We start from the raw sequence: 26,102 nt of genomic DNA on the forward strand, positions 1-26,102 counted from the left end.
AGTTTGAAAAGAGTGTCCCAGAGATTGATGACAACATGGTCATAGCAATGTCCTAGCCATAGTTTCATGTCGACAAAAGCATATTTGTACCAAACAAGAAGCAGCGTCCACAACTCCTCAGCTAAATCTTCCTTCCTCCCAAGCTGTTGGGAGATGGCCAATGGCAAAGCAACTGTATCGCAAAAAAAAGAAAATGAATACAGGAAGTGTATTTATGTTTCAGGGGATGTTTGATTTCCTTTAACATTTTGTTTTCATATCTTTGTCTTTTCTTAACCTGAATATTTTGCATTGAGATATTAAATATTCGGAATACAAAACGCTTTGACGCCAAACTTTTAGTTTGAAGATACAAAAATAAAATACAAGTTATGAAACCAAACATCCCTCAAAGCATTAATACCTTGCCTGTACCCGTTATTATATTTTGAAATTGTCGTGGAAGTGTCTTTCCCATTGACGATCTCCCAACACTGCGCTGGCGTCTCATTGGCTAAGAGAAGTTTTGTCTCCGCCCAGAGTGCTTTATTTTCATACAGGGCTGGCAGGGGCCTCTCGTCTTGTCTGGTGCTCGCTCCTGTAAAGGACCGTCTCGCACGTCCGCCCTGAGCACTGTAATATTGTAATCCAAGTTTATGAAATCACTTCTGGAATCAATTTCTTAAGTAGAGGAGGTAACATGTTTTTATTATCATTGGGTGCCTATTCAACAACTCACTTTTCTCAAATTAGAATTTACCATTTTTAACCATATCACACCCTGTCCTCTGTTTCTCCTTGGCTTTTCGTCCACCTGTTTTTTAGTCAAGCTAGTGCTCAGCGCTATAAGTGGTAGCGGCTGTACTACAAACATCCATTATTTTTACACAATCACTATCACTTTTGAAGAACTTTGCCACATTAAAGGGAGGTAGTACTTAATACGCAATCTTCAGCACACATGGGAAAGTAGCGTTTGATAGCGGCTTCCTCAATGCATTCACACAAAAGATCGATGTACTGCATTTATTGTAAAAGTTGTGAGATAAGGTCAATATTTTTTCCATGTCACACTAGGTTCTTCATAATTTCTAATAATGACCAACATTTTAAAACATAATTCATGTTATGTTATTATAATATATTTATGTAAGACAGTGTATAATTGTTTATTTTAAAGGATCAAATACATCAATGCTTAATTGACATTGGCATGTGAAAAAAAAATCTACAGTTAGTTGACTAAAGTCACTATTATTTTGTGTGTATATACATTTATATATTTAAAATATATAAATAATATAAATATAATATATAAATAAATAAAGGAGATTTTATCTGCATTTTAATTAAACATCAAGAGATTTAGTATGCCCTGTTCAGAAAGGGTTGGCGTTACCTGTGGACTTTTTGTAATTTATCAGATACTTCCCAACCTCTGTATTGATTGCAGAACATTTACAAGGGATAAGTAGTCTGTATAAATTTGTTTATTTCACTGACATTATTTTCCATCAGGGGGAGGCCTTTTAGTTATTTTTTAGATTCATTTATTTTTTATCAGCAGCTCCAGAGGTGTCCCTGAATGAGGGTTCTTTGAACCATCTCCTGCCTCCCAAGGAAAGCATTTTTTGGTGCCTATTTGGCTAACGCGTTGGCCCTCGAAGTTCTGATTTAAGGTCAACAGGGCTCTCTCATAATTTCCTCCTACAATGTTTTCAAGACTATTAATTAACATTTCCAACACTGCCTTCATTGTTCATTAAGGACCAAGAAAGGCGCTCAATTATAAGAGATTGAACAAAAAAACTAGTGAGAAAAGAAAAGACCCACAGGAACGTTGCAGTGACAATAACAAATACGGACATACAGCTTCGCACAGGACTAGTATTATCATTGAATGTATGGATTTGGCCAATTATATTTGGGAATTTGTGATAGGGTTTTCAGAGTAAAGACTCTATTTTCACATTTAGACATTTAAATCTCTGGCATCATTTGCAATTATTCAAAATCACCAAAATTCTACAATTTATATTATTTTGGATTATTCCGTACAGTAAATATCTTTTTTTCCTGCCCAAGCATGTTTACTTTGGCAACGGTCATTTACGTATTTGAATCCAACTAAAGCCATAGTGTTGCTTTGATTTTGATAAACAGAACCTTCAAATTGTGGCAATTCATGTATCGTTCATTTAAACTATGTAAAATTATCCTCACAGAGATTTTGAACATTTTCTCGTCATAGTTTTTACTTGCAATACATATTACATTTTAGTGGTGGATTTCTGCTAGGCAATTATTCACTGTGACTATGTTTCTGCTGTTATGGAGTTGTTGTATGTATGCATGATAATATATCTCCTTTAGGGGCATAATCCAAACAAAAACGGGGTCACTGTATCAAATATTCCCCAGTAAACGCTTTGTTTTTATGATTAAGGGCGTAGGTTCGTGTTTACACATACTCCCTGGCTGTGGACGGCTGTGATTGGCGGTAATATTGCTGGCCTTGCATGTCCTCTTTGGAACAGGAACAACACAGCAAAGAGCCTCCTAGTACAATTAAACTTGCAGCAGCCCAGCCGACAAAGAGAGCACAGCCAAACTCATACCTGCACAGAAAAAAAAGTAATAACAATGGAAAAATACATAAAACATGTATTTACATTAAGAATATAAACTGCGAATGGAGTGCTAGGTAATATGAACATCGTTTAAAATGTACTTTGCGGATAGGTCGGCAATCTCCAAACGAGAGAAAAAACAATGTATATTAAATGAACCCACACAATAACATTACAGTGGTACCTCGACATACGATCGTAATCCGTTCCGAGACTGAGATCGTATGACGAGCTTTTCGTAACTCGAGCGGACGTTTCCCATTGAAAGGAATTGAAAACAAATTAATTTGTTCCAACCCTCTGAAAAAACACCAAAAACAGGATATTGGATTGGAAAAAATGTTTTATTTCTTCTAATTCGCCATATATTGTCAAAGTAATAAATAACGAGTGGTTTAATAGTAATAAAATGTGTTTAATAGAAGTAAAATTAGACGCATTTCGCGGAGGGGAGAGACAACGACACACACAGAGGCGGGGGGAGGTGTTGGGGGGACTTTATCCACGGCAACAACACACTCGTTTAAAAAATGTTTTATTTCTTCTAATTCGCCATATAATGACAAAGTAATAAATAACGAGTGGTATAATAGTAATCAAATGTGTTTAATAGAAGTAAAATTAGACGCATTTCGCGGAGGGGAGAGACAACGACACACACGGAGGCGGGGGAAGGTGTTGGGGGGGACTTTATCCACGGCAACAACGTACTCATGTAAAACATGTTTTATTTCTTCTAATTTGCCATATATTGACAAAGTAATAAATAACGAGTGGTTTAATAGTAATAAAATGTGTTTAATAGAAGTAAAATTAGACGCATTTCGCCGGGGATATAGACAGCGACATACACACGGAGGCGGGGGAAGTGTTCGGGGGGACTTTATCCACGGCAACAACGCACTCGTAAACGAACAAACAAATTTAAATTAACTTGGATAAATATATACAGACACTAAATGTTTAATGTATCTTCACACAAAACTGAATTCTAATTTTGTTTTAATCTTTTTTACCTTTGTAACGGGTTGACCCCACCCGGACGTTCCGCCGGAGTCTTCAAAACGAACGCATCAAGAGTTGTTTGGAACTTGCCGCTTCCCCGTGTCTGATTACCGAGTGTATTCCAGATCTTTTCTTTGCAAAACTCTGCCGATCCATTGTTGTTTACCTTGTATGTAAATGTAGACCAACGTGGGGAAAAAACGGGTGTGGAAATGCAAAGTCCGCCCAGTGCTCGTAGATATATTTTATACACAAAAGAGATGCAAAAAATACTGCGCCATGGCCACCTGGCTTGGTCGCATCACGAAATTTTGATCGTATCTCGGACGAATTATTCGATCGAAATTTCCGTCGTAACACGAGCATTTTGTATGACGAGCGGTCGTATCACGAGGTACGACTGTACTTTTATTCATTCTTATCACCTGCAGTAGCATGTTGTGCTCAGTAGTAAGTAAACCTGACTGTCAACAAATAAGAGGGAAAGTGTTGTTAGACTCTAGCAAAACTTTCTCTCTTATTTTAGGGTCGGCAACCTTTAACACCAAAAGAGCCATTTCCACGGAAAAGAAAACACTGGGAGCCGCAAATACTTTTTGACTTCTAAAATGAATTTCTTTATGAACGCATGAGCCGTTATCCTTGTATCGCCTTTGGGCTTTCAGAGCATTTAATAAATAACGGAACAATGAAAAATAAATATTTGCAAAATATCTGCATAAATATTTATTTTACCTGGTTAATGGGACTTCTGCTCCTGAACCTCTGCGCACACCGTCTGCAAATCGGGGCTGTACAAAGTCACTCTCATCTTTAGGCAGGACTTGTAAGCTGTCATCTGTGATGCGTGAGTGGTGTTTGTTTTTAATTCGTTCACAGTGGAGAATAGCTGTTCACATACATATGTGGAGCCGAAGATAGACAGGACTCCAAAGGAATATGTCTTCATGTTTATGTAGGTGTCTGGGATGGCATTCCATGTTTCAAACACGAGTTGGAAGGTTCTCAATATCACTCCATTTGTGATTCTGAGCAAGAGTGGCCTTCTGATGGGAAACATCTTCAAGGTCCTCTGTCAAGCGTTTGAATTTTGACACCCATGTCTTTGTCAGCTATGTCAGTCAGCTCCAGCTCTAGATCAAGTTGACTTACACCTGCAAATGCAGTCACATTTAGCAGGGTCGATGTTCAGGGGAGTGACGGAGAAGGACAATGTGTTTTTTCCTCTCTGAACCCAAAGAATCAATTCCCAAACAATGCTTGCATTGTGGTGATTGCAGACTGCAAATACTCTGAATTGATCACCTTGTGAGCTTGTTTGAACCCCCCTAAAGAGGGGAAGTGAGACAGTGTGCCTCTCTTTAAATCGCTGGCAAAAACTGTCAGTTTGGGCTCAAATGCTAACACCTCTCCAGCATGTGTACAGCTGTGCCTCCTCTCCCCTGAAAAGTTGTGTTCAGCGTGTTCAGGTTCACTGTCATGTCCACGATGAAGTGGAGCTTTTCCAGCCACTCTGGCTGTTCCAGATCAGGAAAGATGAGCCCTTTGCTGCTCACGAGAGTTTTCACCTCTCCCAGACATGCAGCAAAAGATTTCAGCACCTCTCCTCTGGACAGCCACTGGACTCTCTCTCTTGTGCAGCAGGAGATCAGAGTATGTGCTGTCCACCTCATCCAGTAACGAACAGAACTGGCGGTGATTTAAACCTTTTGCCATTATTTTATTGACAATCTGAATGACAACATTCATGACCTCTGTGCACGATGCAGTGAAAAGTGAGCAGCTTTCTATCCAGTGACTTCTGCAGCAAGGCTACAAAGCCCCTGTGCGCTCCAGTCATACCATCAGTAGCCAATGACGTTAAGTGGGTTGTTTGTATTTCTTTGGCCCGTAATCAATCAAGCACAGCCTCACAGATGTCTGGCCTTTTAGTTGTATCAGCTCAACCATTTCTTCCTGTGGTCCAGCAGAGTTCACATATCGGCAAAACAGCACTATTTGTTCAATGTCACTTTTGTCTTTGGACTCATCACTGGCGATTGAGTATGCTGCTGATGAATTTATATCTTTAATTTGCTGTTTTGTGATATTTTCTGCCATTTTTATGGTTCTGTCTTTGACAGTCTTCGCAGAGAGAGGCATATCTGATTTTCTGCACAATTTCATGCTTGTTTTTAAAGTCCACGAATAGGTGTTCTGAAATCTTAAGGAATTAAGGATTGTTTCATATAATCTCCAACTGTGAACGGTTTGACTGACTTTTTCATGAGCGGCCACAAGGAGTTGAATTTGCAGACTTCATCCACCTCTTGAAGTGATTTTTTTTTTGTCAGATCAGCCTTCCGCATCAGTTCCGAAACAGCTTTTTTTCTGGATATTTTTTCAGCAAAGGCTCTGTATGTATTGTTGAAATGTCTTGGGACACTTGACCGTTTATTGTTAGACAGTTTTTCTCCACAAATTAGGCATACTGGTAGGCTACTTTCATCAGAGGTAAATGCAAATGAATCTGCCCAGGCATCATTGAATGTTCTATTTTCTTCAGATATTTTTCTTTTCTTAAATTTCTCCATATTTGACCTTGCTGGGGTTGAAAGTTGCAACAAATGGATGGCATTTTGCCAGTACGACGTTTATTTTGAGGGATGAAAAACAATAAAATATATTTATTCTAATAATTAGAATAAATATATTTTATTCTAAATTGGAAAACTAAAATATTAATGTTAGGTTTGGGTTGTTTTTTCATTTTCTCCTCCGTGTGTGCGTATGTTTGACTTTTACCCTTGTTCGTCCCTCCTCGCTTACCCTTGCCTCTCGTTTCCAGCTGCACGTCATTGACAATTATTTCCGGCCTGTTTAAACCTCACGGATTGCTTGTTATTTGTCAGACCGTCTGATTTACTCTGCCTCATTTCCACGTCTCCACGTTGCCTGTTTACAAGTCTCCTCGTGTTTTCTCCGTCAGGTTTGATTTTGTTATTTCGACGCCAAGTCCTGTTATTTTCGTTGCCTCCAGTTTAAGTCATTAAAGTTTAGTTTGAGCAATCATTCCATCGTCCATTCTGATTTCCTGCAATTGGGTCTAACTCCGCGTTTCCACGCCACAACGTCGCCAAAGACGTAACAATTAAAGAACTGACACAAATAAAATACCCTGCAATTAAATTCTTTAAAAAAATGTAATTTATTTTCCCAAGCCACTCAGAGTTGCAGTATAAGGATGAATGAGCTGCATGCCGGAGCGGCTAGACAGTCTACTCACCATTAGATCATGTTGGAACACAGGTCAAACCTGTGAATGTGGAGTGCAATGAACGGGTTTAAAGGCCACACCTCCTTATAAGTTGCATAAAAAGTTATTTATACTGAATGCAAACAAAAAGCATCTACCCACCTCCCTCTGGGGTGTTGGGAGACAATAGAATACACAGTGTATTTACGTTTCATTACATGTTTTTTGGTCGTATCTTGAAATAAAATTGTTAGGGTTATTATCTTACATTACATATTTGCTTGTAATCAAGAAAGTGCTTCACTTACTACATCTAGAATGCTTGCTTGCAACGAGGTAAATGCTTTGCTCCTTAAATGAACTAAACAAAAGGGAAGCCGAATCCACTTGGACTGCTGGAATGTGAAGAAGATCCTTCGGCTGCACATGACCTTCAGTTGTTTTGACAATTTGACGTCTCACTTCTGTTTCCCACCCCTCCCTTGAGAGCTGAGACGTCAATTGTAACTAGGGTCCTCGAAGCTAATAAACAACAAAAAGATGCGTGTGACGCCAGAACGAACCTGGGCAGAGACCTGAAAGGTTCGATTCTCCTTGCAAGAAAACCCAGAGGATTGTCTTGTCTCTTTATTTGTGCGTGCATTTGGGAATGCCTATTGGTGAACCTATTAAAAATGTTGTTATATATTGAGGATTTTCATAACCTGAACATTTTGTTAGTAGAGGTACTAATCTATCTTTGTAACATTGTACTGTAATGTGTTGTGAATAATTTGCTGTTTGTGTATCAGTACCCGTTGTGTCAGTTGAATCCGTAATCTTCATGTTTCGCTTCATCTAGTTTTAAAAGTCAAACCTAAATACAGATGAAGCTGGTACGAGGAGTAGTTGGGGGTGAGGACCTAAAGTAATTATGGTTAACAGTGTAGGCTGATGGAGAATGTGGAAAGAAAGTGAAGAACCGTGTGCAGGCAGGCTAGAACAGCTGGAGGAAAGTATCAGGTAGTTGTGATAAAAGAGCGTCAGCGACAATGAAAGGAAACGGTCTACAAGACAGTGGTGAGGCCAGCAACTTCATATGACATAGAGCAGTGCAGGGTGATTCCAGGGGGGTCGCGTGGACAAATTCTTAGAATGGAGAATGAGCTCTGTGATGGAAGATTTTGTAAACCAAGATGGCATCAGCATATTTAATAGTAATGTCCCAGTTCAGATGTCTTATTTTTTTAATATCTGACAGTCATGGCACAGTTTTGTGATTAGCATGATTATGACAGAGATGATTGTCCCAATTGATATTGTAGTGCCTGTGTCAAATTTGGTCTGCTGTGATATGGATTTCTGAGCGCATGAGGATATACTTTTAGATAGCTTTCTTGAGAACATGATGAGGTTATGGGCTGACACACCTGTGATCATGTTGAACGTCTTTTGGATTCTTTCACACTTATTGGAATTAAATATTTTGTCAACAACCAATTGTGCAAGTTATCCTACTTGAAAAGATTAGAGAGGCCTGTAATTATCAACATGGGTAAACCCCAACCATGAGAGACAGAATGTAAAAAAAACAGAAAATCACATTGTTTGATTTTTAAAGAATTTATTTCCAGATTAGAGTGGAAAATAAGTATTTGGTCACCTACAACAAGCAAGATTTCTGGCTGTCAAGGAGGTCTAACTTCTAACGAGGTCTCCACTCGTTACCTGTATTAATAGCATCTGTTTTAACTCATTATCGGTATAAAAGACGCCTGTCCACAACCTCAGTCTCTCACACTCCAAACTCCACTATGGCCATGACCAAAGAGCTGTCGAAGGACACCAGAGACAAAATTGTCGACCTGCACCAGGCTGGGAAGACTGAATCTGCAATAGGTAAAATGCTTGCTGTAAAGAAATCAACTGTGGGAGCAATTATTAGAAAATGGAAGACATACAAGTCCACTGATAGTCTACCTCGATCTGGGGCTCCATGCAAAATCTCAGCCCGTGGCGTAAAAATTACAACAACAACAGTGAGCAAACATCCCAGAACCACACGGGGGGACCTAGTGAATGACCTACAGAGATCTGGGACCACAGTAACAAAGGCTACCAGGGACTCAAATCCTGCACTCCAGGCGTGTCCCCCTGCTGAAGCCAGTACACATCCAGGCCTGTCTGTGGTTCGCTAGAGAGCATTTGGATGATCCAGAAGAGGACTGGGAGAATGTGTCAGATGAAACCAAAATATAACTTTTTGGTAGAAACACAGGTTCTTGTGTTTGGAGGAGAAAGAATACTGAATAGCATACAAAGAACACCATACCCACTGTGAAGCATGGGGGTGGAAACATTATGCTTTGGGGCTGTTTTTCTGCAAAGGGACCAAGACAACTGATCTGTGTAAAGGAAAGAATGAATGGGGCCATGTATCAAGAGATTTTGAGTGCAAATCTCCTTCCAAAAGCAAGGACATTGAAGATGAGATGTGGCTGGGTCTTTCAGCATGACAATGATCCCAAACACACAGCCAGGGCAACAGAGGAGTGGCTTCGTAAGAAGCATTTCAAGGTCCTGGAGTGGCCGAGACAGTCTCCAGATCTAAACCCCATGGAAAATCTGTGGAGGGAGTTGAAAGTCTGTGTTGCCCAACAACAGCCCCAAAACATCCCTGCCCTAGAGCAGATCTGCATGGAGGAATGGGCCAAAATATCAGCAACGGTGTGTGAAAAGCATGTAAAGAGTTACAGAAAGCGTTTGGCCTCCATTATTGCCAACAAAGGGTCCATAACAAAGTATTGAGATGAACTTTTGGTATTGACCAAATACTTATTTTCCACCATGATTTACAAATAAATTCTTTAAAAATCAAACAATGTGATTTTCTTTTCTTTTTTCCACATTCTGTCCCTCATAGTAACCCTAACCCTTCAACGTATCAATCCAGCCCTCAAAAATTATTTTATGGCTATAAAACCTCTACTGCAGCTACAGCTGCGACACAGAAAACAATCAATAAATCAATGCAGAAAAATGGGGTAAAATCCACTTCCTAGCAGCATTTCATGATTAAATACAAATACTGGAACTTTTCAGACATTAAAACCAGGCCAGGGGGGTGATTTCCCGGGAAATGACAGCGATGAACGTCAATGGCGTGCAGGCAAACATTGCCCGAAAATGGGGTAAAATCCAGCCAAAAACAGCATTTATTGATTAAATACAAATACTGGAGCTTTTTAGACATCAGAACCGGGCCCGGAGTATCATTTCCCCGGTAAAAAGACAGCAATGAACGTCGATACGTCCATACGTGAAACAGCAAAAAAAATCAACAAAATGAGGTAAAATCCACTTCCTAGCAGCATTTATTGATTGAATACAACTACTGGAGCTTTTGAGACATTACAACCAGGTCAGGGGGTGATTTTTCCCGGGAAAAGACAGCGATGGACGTCAATGGCGAAACGGCAAAAAATAAACTGGGGTAAAATGGGGTAAAATCCACTTCCTAGCAGCATTTAGTGATTAAATACAAACACTGGAGCTTAAATACAAACACTGGAGCTTTTCAAATATCAGAACCGGGCCCACAATTGAAATATTATTTAGGAATATAGCCATATTATACTCACTAAAAATCCTTTTTAACTGTACACAATATCCATCCTCCTTTCTTTCTTCCTTCTTTTCGATCGCCTAAGCTAATAATGAAAGTCGAGCCTGTCCTGTCATATTTCCGGCATAGTCCGTCTTGAAAATGGCTTTAAATCAACACAACAATATATTTGCTTGTGCAGCTAAGTTAGCGCACTGAAAGTGGCGCACACACCCTTTTCCCGGCTGTAACAGGCTTGCTAGCTTTGGAGTTGACCGCCCTTTCTAATTATATCCATTTTTTTCTGGAAAAGTCCGTCTGGAAAGTAGCTTTGTGTGCAAATCTGCAACAAAATCCATTTGTTTTGCTCTGTCGGCCAATGTGGGTGGAGTTTGCGATCTCTGGCTGCCTCACTATGGCTTTGGCCCGTTTACTCTCTATAGCTAGCCAATCATAGTTGGTGAAAGCAATGACGTATCCCAGCCAGCAAAATGGCAATCCCTCTGAAAAAGCATTGTGGTGTTGCCAACTCGAAATCTGATTGGCTAAAAGCTACAGTCTTGTTTAATGCAGCAGAGCCCGCAGAACTGATTGTGAAGGCTTTGAGGTAGATATCTGATCCTGGCAACAAATAATGGCTGAAATGTGATTGGTTAAATGCTTCAATATGAAAACACACATCTGGAAGCAGTGCAACCAGGGGGAAAAGCAATGAAAGGAAGCTAACAGACCATTTGGAATAATAAGTATTGATGGACAAAATATATAATATAAATATATGATTCAGATATTTCTTAGGCCAGCAGAGAAGGCCTTGAAGGCCCTGACGGCCCGCCACTGCATTTATTATATATTTGCATGCAACGAAGAACGCTTTGCTTTATTTAGGAAGAACGCTTTGCTTTATTTAGGAAGAACACTGCTTTATTTAGGAATATTAATCATATATATATTTGCTTGAAATGAAGAACGCTTTGCTTTATTTAGAGTTATTGACATTAAAAAAGTCATTTTAATACATCTCTTGCAAGAGTAATGCTCACTCCTAAGTTAACCGAAACAACTTGTAGGTGACTCCCTTTTGCAGCTGGACTTCTCAAAACTATTGTTCACACGGAGCTCCCTTGGGATCCGGAGGACTTTAAATTGTTTTGAGAAACTTTGACTTCTGAAAGTGGTTCACAAAACTCCATTGGGAAGATCCGGAGGACTTACAATTGTTTTGACTTCTGACAGTGTTGTCCACAGCCCTCCCTCTGGAAGATTCTGACAGACCTTCAATTGTTTTGAGAACTGAGATGCATGTTGTGAATCTTATGAAATAAATAAGCAAGAGAGGCATCGATTGGACAGAATGATCTTGACCGAAGACGCGTGTGGATCGATTCTCTCTTTTAAGAAACCCGGTTATGAGTCAGATGTCTGTTTTATTTGTGAGTGCATTTGGGAATGCCTAAAAGCAGGGGTGTCAAACCGATCCTCAAAGAGCCGCAGTGGGTGCAGGTTTTCATTCCAACTCAACAAGAGGATACCTTTTACAAGTGTAATCATTTAATTAAAGTCAGGTGCTACTTATTTTAGAAGACACCTGATTGGTTAAAATGTCGGCACTGGATCGGTTGGAACAAAGACCAGGACCCACTGCGGCCCTCGGCGGAATCGGTTTGAGACCCCTGGCCTAAAGGGTTAACCTATCACAAACCCATCTGTTTACATGTTTCTTGGGCACAAACCACTCAGGGAATCACCCCCGGCTGGAGGTTCAGCTAGCAGAGTTGGGGGCCTGGCTGCTAGTGGAGGTGCAGGCCCGGCTAGCAGGGGTGTAGATAAGAGGTAGATGCTTGGCAACGGTGGTTTGAATGGATGTTTTCTGAGCTTAGTCAAGAGGCCCGCCCTACAACCTTGCTTCTGCTTCCTCTCCCGATGCCGCCTTCTTCGCCGGCCAGACCCAATAACAATCTACGGAAGGCCCCCTAATCTCGCTGTCTCTTCCGGAATGTTTCGTGCGCACAATGGAAGTGGCTAAAAACTAGTTTCCTGCTGGAAACCGATGTTTAATAAGTCCATATGGTCATAGTTGATGTTGAAGTACGTCATTGACAAACAAATTGTGAAAAGACGTGCAAAAACCTTAAAATGTGCACAAGTAGGGAGAGCTAGAAGTTGCTGCATGCTCAGGCGCGGCCCCTTGGTAGACATCGTACTCTATTTGTGTAGTCTGGCCACAGAGGCCATGCCAAGGAGTCGTCACTTTTAATCCTTTCTTCTGCTTCAATATCGTAGTGATGGTCGGTGGTTATGGCCAGATTGCCTTGCAATATCAGCCATGGACGGATAACAGCGACCATTTCTTCATTTTATTCACACCAGTAATTTTAAATAAATAATAAAGTTGCTTTAACTACTGTTATGAATTATTTGCTATAAAAATAACTTAAAGGTTTGTGTCATTCAAAAGATATTTTTACGGCAGAATGTAGGATGCTTTATGCTTGCAGGCTAAAGTGATTGCTTCTCTCTGATTATTGTGCCTGGGCAGAGTCTTCACAACAATGTGAAAAACAGCAGGTAGTTCTGGGAGTTTGGTTTATAAACAATTTAGCTGTGTTCTGGCAGTTGTGAAGCTTTTACTAATTTGATCATTCCTGGCCTGTCTAGACATTCTGTACCTTTAGTTGAAAGAAAGATGTTATATCTTGAGAATCTTTTACCTCAACAAATGTTTAGGTTAACGCCCGCTGAAAGAATTTAAATATTGGAGTCAGATAACACGAGGGGGCATTTTTCCCTAATAAACCATTGAGAAGTGACCAGTGAAACTGATCCGTGTCTTGTCTGGATTCTGTCCAAACAATTTTCAGAGCAAAGAAAAGAACATTAACACTACGCTCGAAAAATTGAGTTGTTGTTGTTGTGTCCCAAGATGGTGGCACCTGAGCATGCAGTAGCTTCAAGCTCTCCATACCTTTGTTGTTGTTATCGGGTCTGGCCGGCGAAGGAGGCGGCGTTGGGAGAGGAAGCAGAAGCGAGACTGCGCAGCTGGCCTGTTGACTAAGCTCAAATTCAAACCACTGCTGCAAAGCATCTACCTCTCCAACGTCAGAACCATTGTTAAAAAGACGGACGAGTTGGAATTACAGCTAGCTGCAAATCGCCTCATTCGCGAATGCTGCATGTTAATCACAGAGGCATGGCTACACCCACAAATAACCGGCGCTATGGTGCAGCTAGCAGGCCCCATGCTACTCAGATCGGACAGGACTAGTGACTCAAGGAAAAAAGAGGTTTGGGCTTTGCATGTACATGATGGAGGGATGGTGTAAAAACTGTTCTGGATAGACACTGTTCCCTGGACCTCGAATTTATGTCGGTGAGATGCAGTCCCTTCTTTCTGCTCAAGGCGCTAAATGTCATTATCATCACTGCTGTTACATACCACTGGATGCTAACGTAAGAACCACCCTTTCTACTACAGGACACCATAAACAATCACCAGCATGCCTACCCAAGTGGCACGCACATCATTGCAGGAGATTTTAATCAGGCAAATCTCAGAACTGTTTTGCCAAAATTCTACCAGCTCTGCATCATCTTTACTCTAACATATAGTGACAAACAGGCCATACCACTCCCACATTTTGGACAGTCAGACCACCTCTCATTGTTCATGGCCCCAGCATACACTGCCCCAGGCCGACAAACAAAACCCAAAAGACGAACCATTATCACCTGGCCTGACAAAGCCCTCCCCTCACTACTAGACTGCTTTGAACAGATACAGTGGGAACCTTCCACTGTGTATTGTCTGATATGAAAGAGAGCGAGAATCTTGATTGGTATGAAACTAAGGTAGCAAAGTATTATAAATTCCTCACTGAAATCGATACTTGGATAACACAACATGACATACATTGTATCGAGGGTGTCTAAGAGGTGTTCTTCTTCAAAATCCTCTGTCTGCCGCCCGAGTTCAAATAGCTCTTGACAAAGCAGGGCTATTAGTAAGAGCAAAGGCTTTAAAAGAAAATCATGAAATGGAAATGGATAAAGTGAAGCTAAAAGCTAAAATGGAAACGCTGCAACTAAAGATGAGGTAATGGGCAGAGTCCAGGCAGGAAGAGCAGGGCAAGAATGGGGAGAAGCACCACGATTCTGGTCCAAGGCTAATCGTAAGGAGAGGAAGGAGATGGTGGTGACAGGGATGGGGGAAGAGCGCTATAAAATGAAGGCCGTGTCGCAATGAAGCTGGACAACCTGGGACAGGAGTTGTCAACCGAAACATCAGTTGGTCTGACCTGCGGAAGATCACACAGGCAAGGATCAGCTTCCTCATTCACGCAACTTATGACACGCTTCCCTGTCCTCGTAACCTCCATCAATGGTTCGCGAATGAGGTATGCTGCGCACTTTGCAACGCTCCCAACACTAGCCTCCAGCACATCTTGTCAGGCTGTAAGACTGCACTTTCTCAGGGGCGCTATAGATGATGCCATGACCAGGTTGTGAGGAAACTAGCTGAAGTGCTGGAGGGACGCTGACAGAGCAGCAAAAAATCACCACCAGCAGAGAACCAGGCCAACTTTGTCACGGAAGAGGGGGGAAAGAGATACACCAGGCCAAAAGAGACACTAAGGCTCTTTATCCATGGTCAGGAGTGGGACGAGTGTTGACCTCAACAGGCAGCTCCGATTCACCATGGAACTCATCATCACATCACTCCGCCCAGACATTGTGATATGGTCCTCCAAGGCCAGAGCAGTGCACCTCCTAGAACTAAGAGTACCATCAGAGGAGGTGATTGAGGCCGACTTCGAGCGCAAGAAGGACAAATACTTGGAGCTGGCAGCTGAGTGCCAGGAAATTGGATGGAAGTGCACCATCTACCCTGTCGAGCTTGGCTGCCGAGGCAACATCGTGCTGTCAACAACTTGCCTCCTGAAGGACGCAGGGGTGTCAGGCAGCCTGAGGAAGACCATAAAAGCTGGCAGAGGAGGCAGAGAAAGGCAGCTTTTGGCTCTGGCTTAGGAGGAAGGACGGGAGCTGGGGAAACAACAACTAACCCCAACAATGGCTGCAGGAGGCAACAGCTCTCAGCTGCAGGGGGTGACAGAAGACGTCTCTGTCACTGCTCCGCCACCAGTAGATGTTCCAGGATTAAAGGAACAAAACATCAATGAATGATGATTCCTGGCGGATGACCCTGCAGCTGACCCATGGGCACCCGAGGACATGCGACAGGCAGCAATGCCGAGCAGGAAAAAACATCTACCTGTACATCAACTTTGAACAGTTTACGGCAGGACCTCCCAAAGAGCTTGTTAGAAGCTGTTGTCATATGGATGCTGCAGCCGGTTTCATTAAAGCAAAGCGTTTGCTCAAACATCATTCTGGAGATGGGTTTAAGATCACCACAGCTTATGACTGTCTGCTACAGCCATCTTGCACTTCAGAAACAGTCCTCTAGGACAGTGTTTCCCAACCACTGTGCTGCGGCAACACTGTTGTGACGTGAGCAATGGTCAGGTGTGCCACGGGAAATTCCAAGAAATCATACAATGTAATATTCAGAGAGAAAAATTAATATGAAAAATCAAACTGAAACAGTTTTGTTGCTTATTTTTCCTCTAACATGAACTGGAAGTTGTTTGGCTTCAACAGCATCAACTTTTGGCGATGTTAAGTTTGTGTGAGCACAACATTTTTTTTTGCGTAATATTAGGATTTTTAAGTAATATTTGGAGAAAAGTCATAAAATTATGCGATTAAAAACATTTCATTACTTATTTTTGCATCACTCAAAACGGAAGTTGTTCAGGGTCCGCAGACATTCACTTTTGGTGACATTAGGCCAGTGTGAAAAAAAATAGATTTTGGAATAATTTTGGAGGTTTATGTAATTCCTGCTGATAAAACTTTGATGAGACTACTGTTAATACAATAGGCAACATAGTTTTAAATTAAAAGATTTTTAGATGGTGGTGTCCCTTGAGATTTTTTCATTGCAAAAAGTGTCCCGCAGCTCAAAGAAGGTTGGGAAACACTGCTCTAGGATGGTGCTGCACAAGGTCAGGCTATCTTCTCAGTGGCTAACAAAGATGCCACCAGTGGTATGGATGAGAACTGCATTATCATGAGCATGGCCTCCACAGTCCAAACAGGGGCCGTCACCATGGACCACAAGCTGGCAATCGTACTTGTTAAGATAAAAGCATCTAAAGGTAGTCCTGTCATACATACTTATGCTTTCCTGAATTCAGGCAGTTCCGCAACCTTCTGCACAGAGAAGCACATGGAACAGCTCTCTATTAGAGGAACAAATATAGAAATCTTACTTCGAACCATGAGTCAAGAAAACCTGGTACACATGTACAGTGTGACAGGGCGGGAGGTAAACTGACCTTGATGGTGACGACTTTATAAAGCTTCCTGAAGTATTCACACTAAACCCATTCCTCTTGACAAGGACAACATCCCATGTGAAGAACTTAAAACATGGCCTTACCTTCAAGAAGTCCATTTCAAGTCCAAGCTGATGTCAGTCTGTTGATTGGAGTGAACGTCCCCAAAGCCATCAAACCTCTGAAGGTGATCAACAGTCAAGGCAAATGGCCATATGCTGTCGTAACTCACCTAGGATGGGTTTTGAATGGACGTATGGGCAATAGCTCAACAGTAAACCAAAATGGCCTACCATTGATTCTATCTGACAGGATATCATTGGTTTGCCAGGACAAACACTTGGTTTAGCAGTATAAGCATAACATCTCAGAACTGGCCTACCAAGAGAAACAAGAGCACTCATTTAAACACAAAAGATTTCTACACCTCATGAATGAATCTGTCAGAAAAAGAGAAGATCAGGAAAAGACTGATCATTTAAGAAAGATTATGTCATCTTGATGAATGATCTTCTCAAGAAGGGACATGCTGTGATGGTACCTGAGGAACAGCTCCACCGGAATGATGGAAGACTATGGTACATGCCTCATCATGGGGTCTATCACAAACAGAAAAAGTATTTGACTGTACTTCTTCCTTTCAAGGTACATCTTTGAACTCCAAGTTACTACAAGGCCCAAATTCTTCGAACACCTTGTTCGGTGTACTCCTTCGATTTAGACAGGAATCAGTAACAGTGATGGGTGAAGGGATGTTCCATCAAGTGAAGATTCCTGAAGGGGACGTGAGCTTCCTAAAAACTCCTATGGTGGCCAGATGGGTAGATTATGCAACTGCTAAGAGAGTATCGGATGATCGTGCATTTGTTCAGTGCAGCCTCATCCCTGAGCTGTGCTGACTTTTCTCTTAAACAAAGCTGAGAATAATAAAGACAAACCTGACACCTCAGTTGTTAATACCTTCCTGCATAATTTTTACGTCGATAATTGTTGGAAATCTAGTCAATGAAGACCAAACTATTGCTTTGGTCCATAGCCTGAAAGCAGTCTGCGGTAATGGTGGATTCAAGCTCACCAAATGAATCAGTAACGTTTCGTCCTTGCATCACTACCACAAGAGGAATGAGCCAAAGAGATAAAGAACATTGACCTGGAAAAGGGTTGAACGTGCTCTTGGCATGTGATGGAACAGTGAGATGGATACGTTATCCAAAAATGTCACCTTAAAAGAACAACCTCACAGTAGAAGAGGAATCTTATCTGTACTGAATTCCACCTATGATCCTCTGGGGTTTTTATCTCCAGTCATGCTAAATGGAAAGAAAATTCTTCAGGAGTTATGTAAGATGAACTACGGATAGGACAAAGAAATCCCAACAGCCCTTGCATCAAAATGGAAGGAGTGGCTCAAACAGTTAGAGACCATCTCCACCTTCAGGATCGAAAGATGCTATAAGCCAGCAGATTTCGAAATCACTGGCGCCCAACTTCACCACTTTTGCAATGCTAGTGAAAGCGGCTATAGGACAGTAAATTACCTATGACTGACCACCAGATGTGGTCTTGCTCAGATTGTCTTTCTGAGAAGGAAAGCATGGGTATCTCCTTTAAATGTGGTAGCTATTCCCAGACTGGAACTTACATCAGCAGTCCTAACTGCTCGGGTGGACCAAATACTGAAGAATGAGTTAGAGCTCAAGATGTCAGACTCTGTGTTCTGGACAGATTGCACTTCTATCCTGAAGTACATCATGAATGACATTCTCCTCTCCTCTCATTTTCTGAACCGGTTAATCCTCATTAGGGTCGTGGGGGGTGCTGGAGCCAATCCCAGCTGTCTCCAGGCCACAGGCGGGAGACATCCTCAATAGGTGGCCAGCCGATCGCAGGGCACAATGAGACGGACAACCATGCACACTCACATGAATGAACAACATTCTGAGATTCAAAACCTCTGCTTTCCCCTCCTGAGATGTCGGATGGTGGACCAAAATTTCCATGGCCACACCAAACTCCTCCCATGCCTGGGTGTCTGCCTCGGAGACCACCAGTGCCGCGTGCCGCTTGGCCACCCGGTACCCGTCAGCTGCCTCGGGAGTCCCGTGGGCAAAAAAGGCCTGTTAGGACTTCTTCAGTCTGACGCAGGGGTGGGCAAACTATTCCACAACGGGCCCCAGTGGGTGTGGGTTTTCGTTCCAATCTGTAATAGAAAACCTTTCCACCAATCTGGGGTTTTAGAAGTGCAATGAGTGGTTTGCAGTCAGGTGCTTCTTGTTTCAGCACAAACGTCATTGGTCAAAGTGTCTGTGTTGGATCGGTTGAAACAAAAACCTGCACCCACAGGGGCCCTCGGGGACCGGTTTGCCCAGCCCTTGTCTGACGGCATCCATTATTGCCGGTGTTCACCAGCGGGTTTTGGGGTTGCACCCACAACAGGCACTGACCACCTTGCAGCCGCAGCTCCGGTCTGCCACCTCAGCAATAGTTGCGCGGAATATGGTCCACCCGGACTCAATATCCTCCGCCTCTTGCCGGTTATGAGAGAAGCTTTGTCGGAAGTAGGAATTGAAACTCCTTCTGACAGGGGACTCTACCAGGCGTTCCCAGCAAACCCTCATGAAACTTTTGGGTCTGCCGGGCCGCACCGGCATCCTCCCCTACCATGGGAGCCAAATCACCACCAGGTGATCGGTTGACAGCTCCACTCCTCTCTTTTCCTGGGTCTCCAAAACATGCGGCCGCAAGTCCGATGACATGACCAAGTAAATCATCTCCTTTGGCTGCCGCTCAACTGTCGCCGTACCCAACCTCTTTGGCCCCTCTCACAGGTGGTGAGGTGAGCCCATTGGAAACCGTATTTTTTGAAATTGGTTATTAAATTTGATACATTCCCCAAGGGGGAACATTTGGTTGAATCTATGAATTGACAAAAATTGTGATTTTTGGATAACATGTTTATAAGATTAGTGTTTCCCTGAATTCAGTTGTGACCCAAAGAGAGAAAAGCACTTTTCAATTTTTGGACTTTGAGACAAAAATGAACAATTGAATTTATATAAATTTGGATGTTCGAAGAGTATAATACATGTTTTGACCATCTCGCTGTGACCGGCCATAGCAAAACTTTATTTACAAGTCACCAAAGAGAACTGATAAGATTTTATGAAAATAAGCAGTTGTTTTTATGATGCTAATTGGAATTCACTCTGGTGCGAAAGTTGTAATGTTGGACATTTGGGCCTAAATGCCATTTGAAGTGCTCTTTGATAGTTTGGGTTTGATGAACTGACTGTTGAGATGAGATGTCTCTATTTGGGGATATTGAAAATGTTATACGAATGTGTATATATATATATATATATATATATATATGTTCCTAAGGAAAAAAATAACTATGATATTATGGGATGGGTTTCTTTTCATAAAAAATAAAAAAATAAAACTCGAATCCTGATAGTGTCTCGGTTAGTGCTACGCTCGTAGAAATAAACAAATTCAATAAATAATCCAATCTACGGCACACGTAAAAGTGTAGTGTAATCTGACAATTCCAAGTTAATAGTCTATAATGACAGTTTTTCGAGTAGTTAAAGTAAAATGGTGTTTTATTTAATTTTATCTTTTCCGAATTTTAATTTAGCTACCTCTCTCATCTCATTTTCATTAAGGTTGTGGGGGGTGCTGGAGCCTATTCTAGCTGATTTAGGGCCAGAGGTGGGGACACCCACCTCTTTTTTCCCAAGATGGCGCCGTCACACGGCAGCCCGTGGCAGTAGCTCTGTCCACTCTTATTTGTTTTTCGTGTTTTACAGCCTTTCTATCTTTTTTATTACATTTTAATATTTCTTAATACATTCATTTTTACTATACTTTGTACTTTACACTTTTTACTTTAATGATTTTACAACTTTCTTTGTTCTGTTAGCCTGGCTTTTTTCTGCTACTTCTTTTTTGGAACCGTTCAGCCATGCCTATGCTGTCATACACGTGGGACTAGCTGTGAACAATACGTAGCAGAAAGAGCAACACCTCGATGCCACTGGAAATCTGGAGGTGAAAGCCGCGAAACAAGTGATGTTTCAGACCAATCATTCCATCTATTATTATGGGGAAATTGAGATCCCTCCCCAAAAGATAGAAGAGCTGTCATCGCTTACCAGGCTGGAAAGGGTGTATCGGGAGTGTTGTACCCTGTTACTGTTGATTCTTCAGCTCCAGACTACTAAGGGACTGTGCGGATAAGCTTGGAAGAGTGACTGCATATTTTCAACCTCGATCACAGTCTGCAGAAGTTCCCCATCTTGTGGAAGACTTCCTGGGTGTGGTTCCGGTTTTATTCAACTCTACGACGTATTTTTCTTGAGTCTGTAGTCTGTATCCGTTTTTGCTACTGCAACCAAGAAGGCGCCGCTCAAGTGTTAGCCGGTAGCGGTAGCTCCATCCGCTCTTTCTCGTTTTGTGTTTTTGCTGCTTTTTCTGTCTTAATGATTTGATTTAATGATTCTTAATGATCCCATATACTTTGCTTTGTACTTTGTGCTTTTTGCTTTATTGTTCTGCGGCCTTTGCGACTGTATTGTCTAACTTGTAACTATGTGTAACTATGCCTTTCTGTATCTGCATTCTCACCCTCTTGCTACTGTGACAATTAAATTTCTCGAATATGGGATGAATAAAGTTATCCAATCCAATCCAACCCTGAATCGTTGGCCAGCCGATCGCAGGGCACAAGGAGACGGACAACCGTGCACACTTATACCTAGGGGCAATTTAGAGTGTCCAACCAGCGTACTTTGCATGTTTTTGGATTGTGAGAGGAAACCGGAGTACCCGGAGAAAACCCACGCAGGCCTGGGAAGAACTTGAACCCAGGACCCCAGAGCTGTGAGCCCGACCCGCTAACCACTCATTCACGGGGCCACCTTTTTTTAAGCTACCTCAAATTAATATTGTTACTTCTTTTGCACTTTACTAGAACTGACTTTTGATGTTCTGTTACACTGTTTAGGTCTATCCAAACTGATTTGAACCTTGAAACTTGGAACTAAAAAGACCTGGCAAATGGTATATGAAATCAACTGTAAATTGTTTTTATTTTGATATTGAGCTGACAATCATCAGAAATTTACTTCATATTTCTGGTAACGTATAACCATTATTAAAAAATTATCGATGTGAAAGATTCTTATTGTAGATAATGGACAAACTGCAATGGTGATTTGTTAACTTCTTACACTTAAGCATCTAAAAAGGGGGTGGAATTTTTTTAACTACTGCTTGTAATGTGCAACCTGATTTAAATTAAAGAATGACAATTTGGCAGTATTGATCAGTACTGTCGTCCTTCCCCACTGTATATTGATTTCTGTGTTTGCCTGTTTGTTGTTGCGTCCATAGACTCAGCGAGTGGTGCAACTAGGAGCTGAATGTCTCCAAAACCGTGGAACCCATCCTGGACTTCTGACGGAACAAGCGCGCTCCACTCTGCTGACCTCACTTGGACAAATTTTGTATTTCTTATTTATTGATTATTTAATGATTATTTATCTCTACTATATATTGATTGTGTCTGCTTGTTTGTTGTTGCGTCCATAGGCTCAGTGAGTGGTGCGATTTGGCACTGAAGGTCTCCAACAACCATGGAACTCATCCTGGACTTCAGACGGAAAAAACGCACTTCACTCTGCTCACCTCACTTGGAGTACTTATTTATTGATCTACTTGTCCCGCTGCCATTATTTGTGCACTATGTGGTGAAAGCTTTAAATTTCATTATACAGTCATACCTCTACTTACGAATGCCTCTAGATACGAAAGTTTCAGGTTACGATTTTTTTTATATGCAAATGAATGACTCGAGATACAAAAAAGATCCAAGTTGCAAAATCACCAAAAAGTAAATGCATTTCCTTATTTGTTATTTTAATTTGAATTCCCCTTATTAAGCAATTAAAAACTGCAAATGCAACGTGGCACATATTTTCACACACACACACACACACACACACAAACACAAAGACACACACACACAGGGCACACGTAAAAGTCTAAAATGCTGAAATGTACTACAAGGTGGACGGCTTTCGGCCCTGGTAGAACGGGCTCTTGCCCCCATCTGGCGGGAAAACACGGGTATTACATCTATAATGGCCGCAGAGGGAGATATTTCAGCGGCGCAGGGCACATTTTCATATGCTTTATTTATTTTAAGACATTAATAAATCATTTCCTTACAATTTTCTCTCATTTTTGTGTTTCCTCCCATCTTTCACACAAAATTGGGGCACTTTGACCAATATTAAAGGTTTTAGTTGGTAGTTGTGTGAGGACCGTGGAACGAATTAGAGAATTTACATATAATGAATATATGAAATAGTGATTAACACTGCCCAGAGGATTGTCGGCTGCTCTCTGCCCTCACTTGAAGACATTGCCAGCCCGCGTTACCTCAGCAGAGCCAAGCACATCATAGGGGACCCTTACCACCCTGGTCACAATCTGTTCCAGCTGCTGCCCTCTGGCAGACGCTATAGGTCCCACAAAGCTCGGACAAATAGGCTTAAGGATAGCTTTTTCCCCACATCCATCAGACATCTAAACTCGCGCTAACATACACACATTCCCTTCTGCGGCATATGAATAGATGTTTGGTTGGTGATCTGCCGCCTCCTAGCTGACTTGAAGGAAGGTAAGTGGCAGACAGTGTGCGGTAATCGAGAGGTAAGCGATCTGTATGTAATCGCGAGGTAAGCGACCTGTATCCACAACAGCGGAATGACAAATTACAAGTCCGTAACTTACACTTATTTAGGTCTTTTGCCGACTAAACGTAGCTTATGGAGAAGCACCATCAATTTCGTCACACGCAGTTTCTGCGTGTGATGACAAGTAGGCTTTTTGTGTTGTGGTAATGACGACATGGCCTATGTCCGATTATTATTATTATTATTATTATAAAGGACACCTACTTACAAAATTTTCAAGTTACGAAGAAAGTCTTAGAATCAATTAATTTCTAAGTAGAGGTACGACTGTACTCGTATAATGACAATAAAACCATTCGATTCAATTTGTGGCTTCAGTACATCACGTTTTATTTTGTTAAGTATAAAAAAAGTTCATAAAAATGTCAAAATTCACACTGAAACTCGCAAACGGAAGACTTTTTTCCGTTTGCCACTAAGAAAATGGCTGAAAACAGGGGACACTCAATTCAGCACTGAAACAGAAAAATGGCCGGGAGCGGGGTGGGCCGTGGCCGTCAGTTTTGTTCGAAAATAGAGGTTTCTGAGCGGACTTGACGGCCGGTAGTCTCTGTAAGGGTGGATTTTTTTCAGAAATCCAAGCCGTGGGCGACCTTACAGGGAACAATGTCAAACTAAACTGAAAATAGAGATCGCTCAGTGGACTGGACAGCCGGGAGCCTTTGGGTCGCGGAGCTGATTGTGGAATTTCCCAGAAATGTTTCAAAGTGGAAGCTCTGGGCGACGTTACGGCGGACACCATCGCCCTTGTCCAAGAATAGAGCCCTTTGGGTGGCTAAGATGGCTGGATGCCGCAGAGGAGCAAAGTGGAAGTTAAGTTTTTTTTATTAATGGTCAAAAGAGTACAGTAATGTAACAATGCTTAATATACAAATCCTGAGATGGTTTTTCATTTCCTGACTATAAAATATTTTTTTAAATTGTATGTCTGAATGTTAATTGAGGTGGATGCAACTATACAATGATGGAATGACAGTTTTGAATTGTGCATGTTAAGTTGATTTGCGTAATGTGTTCAGCAAAATAAAAATGTAGTTCCAAAGCCTAACAAGAAAGTAATGACCAAAACAGAATACTAGTTAATATACACAATTTTGATTATACATTTGGATTTTTTTAAACCACTAAGATGGAATAAATCAGATAATTGTGACTGTGTTTAGTATTGGTGCATTGAATAAAATACAAAGTTAAAAGCCTGCTAATTTGATTGTAGTGGCCAAGCACATTACTACCCCCAAATTTAAATGAAATTATTGTGGAATATTGAGGCGCCTGCTCGTCTAGATAACACCTACAGTCGCTGATAGCAGCATGTGCTTACGTAAGCAGGGGGGTTAACCTCCTGAGAAAGATACTGCATTATACTGTGCTTGGACGTACTGTGCTTAGACGTCAGATGCGATTGCGAAGGGCGGCGGATGTCCTTTACCGTACGGCTTTAAAAGATGCTGAGATGTTCAATATAATGGGTCTTTGCTCCTATCTCACTGCTGTCCACATGTGCACTATGTTCGAGCTTCAATAATATGTACTGTTAATGTGTTAAAAATATGGTTGAATGACATGGAAGTTAGTGTTTCTCTGGATGATTATGATTTGCCACATTACATGTTATAAGGAGTTTGAAGACAGTTGCTGTTTGGATCCTCCAGTTGGTGAGAATATGAACATAATGAATTGGCCTATCAAATCAAGACCAATTTCCTATTCTTTTTTCTGGTCTTCTTTTGTCTTTTTCTATAAAGCATCTATTGAATGTGTATACAGGACAGAAAGGCATAAGTTGGAGGGGAACTGGGAGTGGCATGCCTGGATCCGAGAGGCTGGGCGGTTGAGCGGGTCATCTGCTCATTGAAGGATCGGGTTTTGATTCCAGCTCCCACCTGTACCAGTTATTGTATCCCTGGACCTTAGACATCCTTGACCCCACTCGCTTCTCTGAAACTTTTGTGAGAATGCATGATTTCATGGTGCATCAATGCAGGATGAGGCCTGATACGGCTCCATCAAAATCCCTCTGCCAGTTTAACAATCACCCCAGTTAAAAAGAGTGTTCAAATTGAACTGACTGTTTACACACAGTCAAGAAATTTAGAGTGTTCAACCAACCTGCCATGCATATTTTGGAGTTGTGGGAGAAAACCGGAGTACCTGGAGAAAACCCACATAAGCCTGGAGAGAGCATGCAAACTCCACACAGTGAGAGCATGCAAACTCCACACAGTGAGGACCCACCTGGGATCGACCCCAGATCTGTGAGACCGGCACACTAACCATTCCCTTATTGGGCCGCCTATATGTAGTAAATCTCCTTTTGCCTCCTTTTTGATTGCAAATTAAAGGAATGTCCATTCAATACAACAAACAACTTTAAAACGGGTCAGCTGGAAAAAGATGAAACATTTCTCAGGGGAATAATTCTGACAAATACAAGACTAGACACTGTTAGCGTTTGGTCTTGGCCTCGTACCCACAATATAAGTGTGAATACAGTACATATACGTG

General features: G+C 41.7%; 1 protein-coding gene and 1 long non-coding RNA gene across 4 annotated transcripts in view; one reads left to right on the forward strand and one right to left on the reverse strand.

The window, feature by feature from the left end:
- Positions 1 to 26,102, reverse strand: part of cldn19 (claudin 19) — a 60,680-nt gene that overhangs the window by 27,357 nt on the left and 7,221 nt on the right. For 2 of the 3 annotated variants that reach the window (XM_077602315.1, XM_077602316.1), the window contains exon 4: positions 2,451 to 2,597. In XM_077602315.1, the coding sequence (XP_077458441.1) occupies positions 2,451 to 2,597 (147 nt within the window). Of the gene's footprint in view, positions 2,598 to 26,102 lie in introns of all 3 variants that reach the window. The other variant, XR_013300547.1, reaches the window with a different exon arrangement.
- Positions 567 to 23,184, forward strand: LOC144075369 (uncharacterized). The gene is made up of 3 exons (XR_013300548.1): positions 567 to 674; positions 22,228 to 22,340; positions 22,426 to 23,184. It is a non-coding gene; the product is annotated as an uncharacterized LOC144075369 (long non-coding RNA).

The sequence above is a fragment of the Stigmatopora argus genome, chromosome 6 (assembly GCF_051989625.1).
Source record: "Stigmatopora argus isolate UIUO_Sarg chromosome 6, RoL_Sarg_1.0, whole genome shotgun sequence".
NCBI lineage: Eukaryota > Metazoa > Chordata > Actinopteri > Syngnathiformes > Syngnathidae > Stigmatopora > Stigmatopora argus.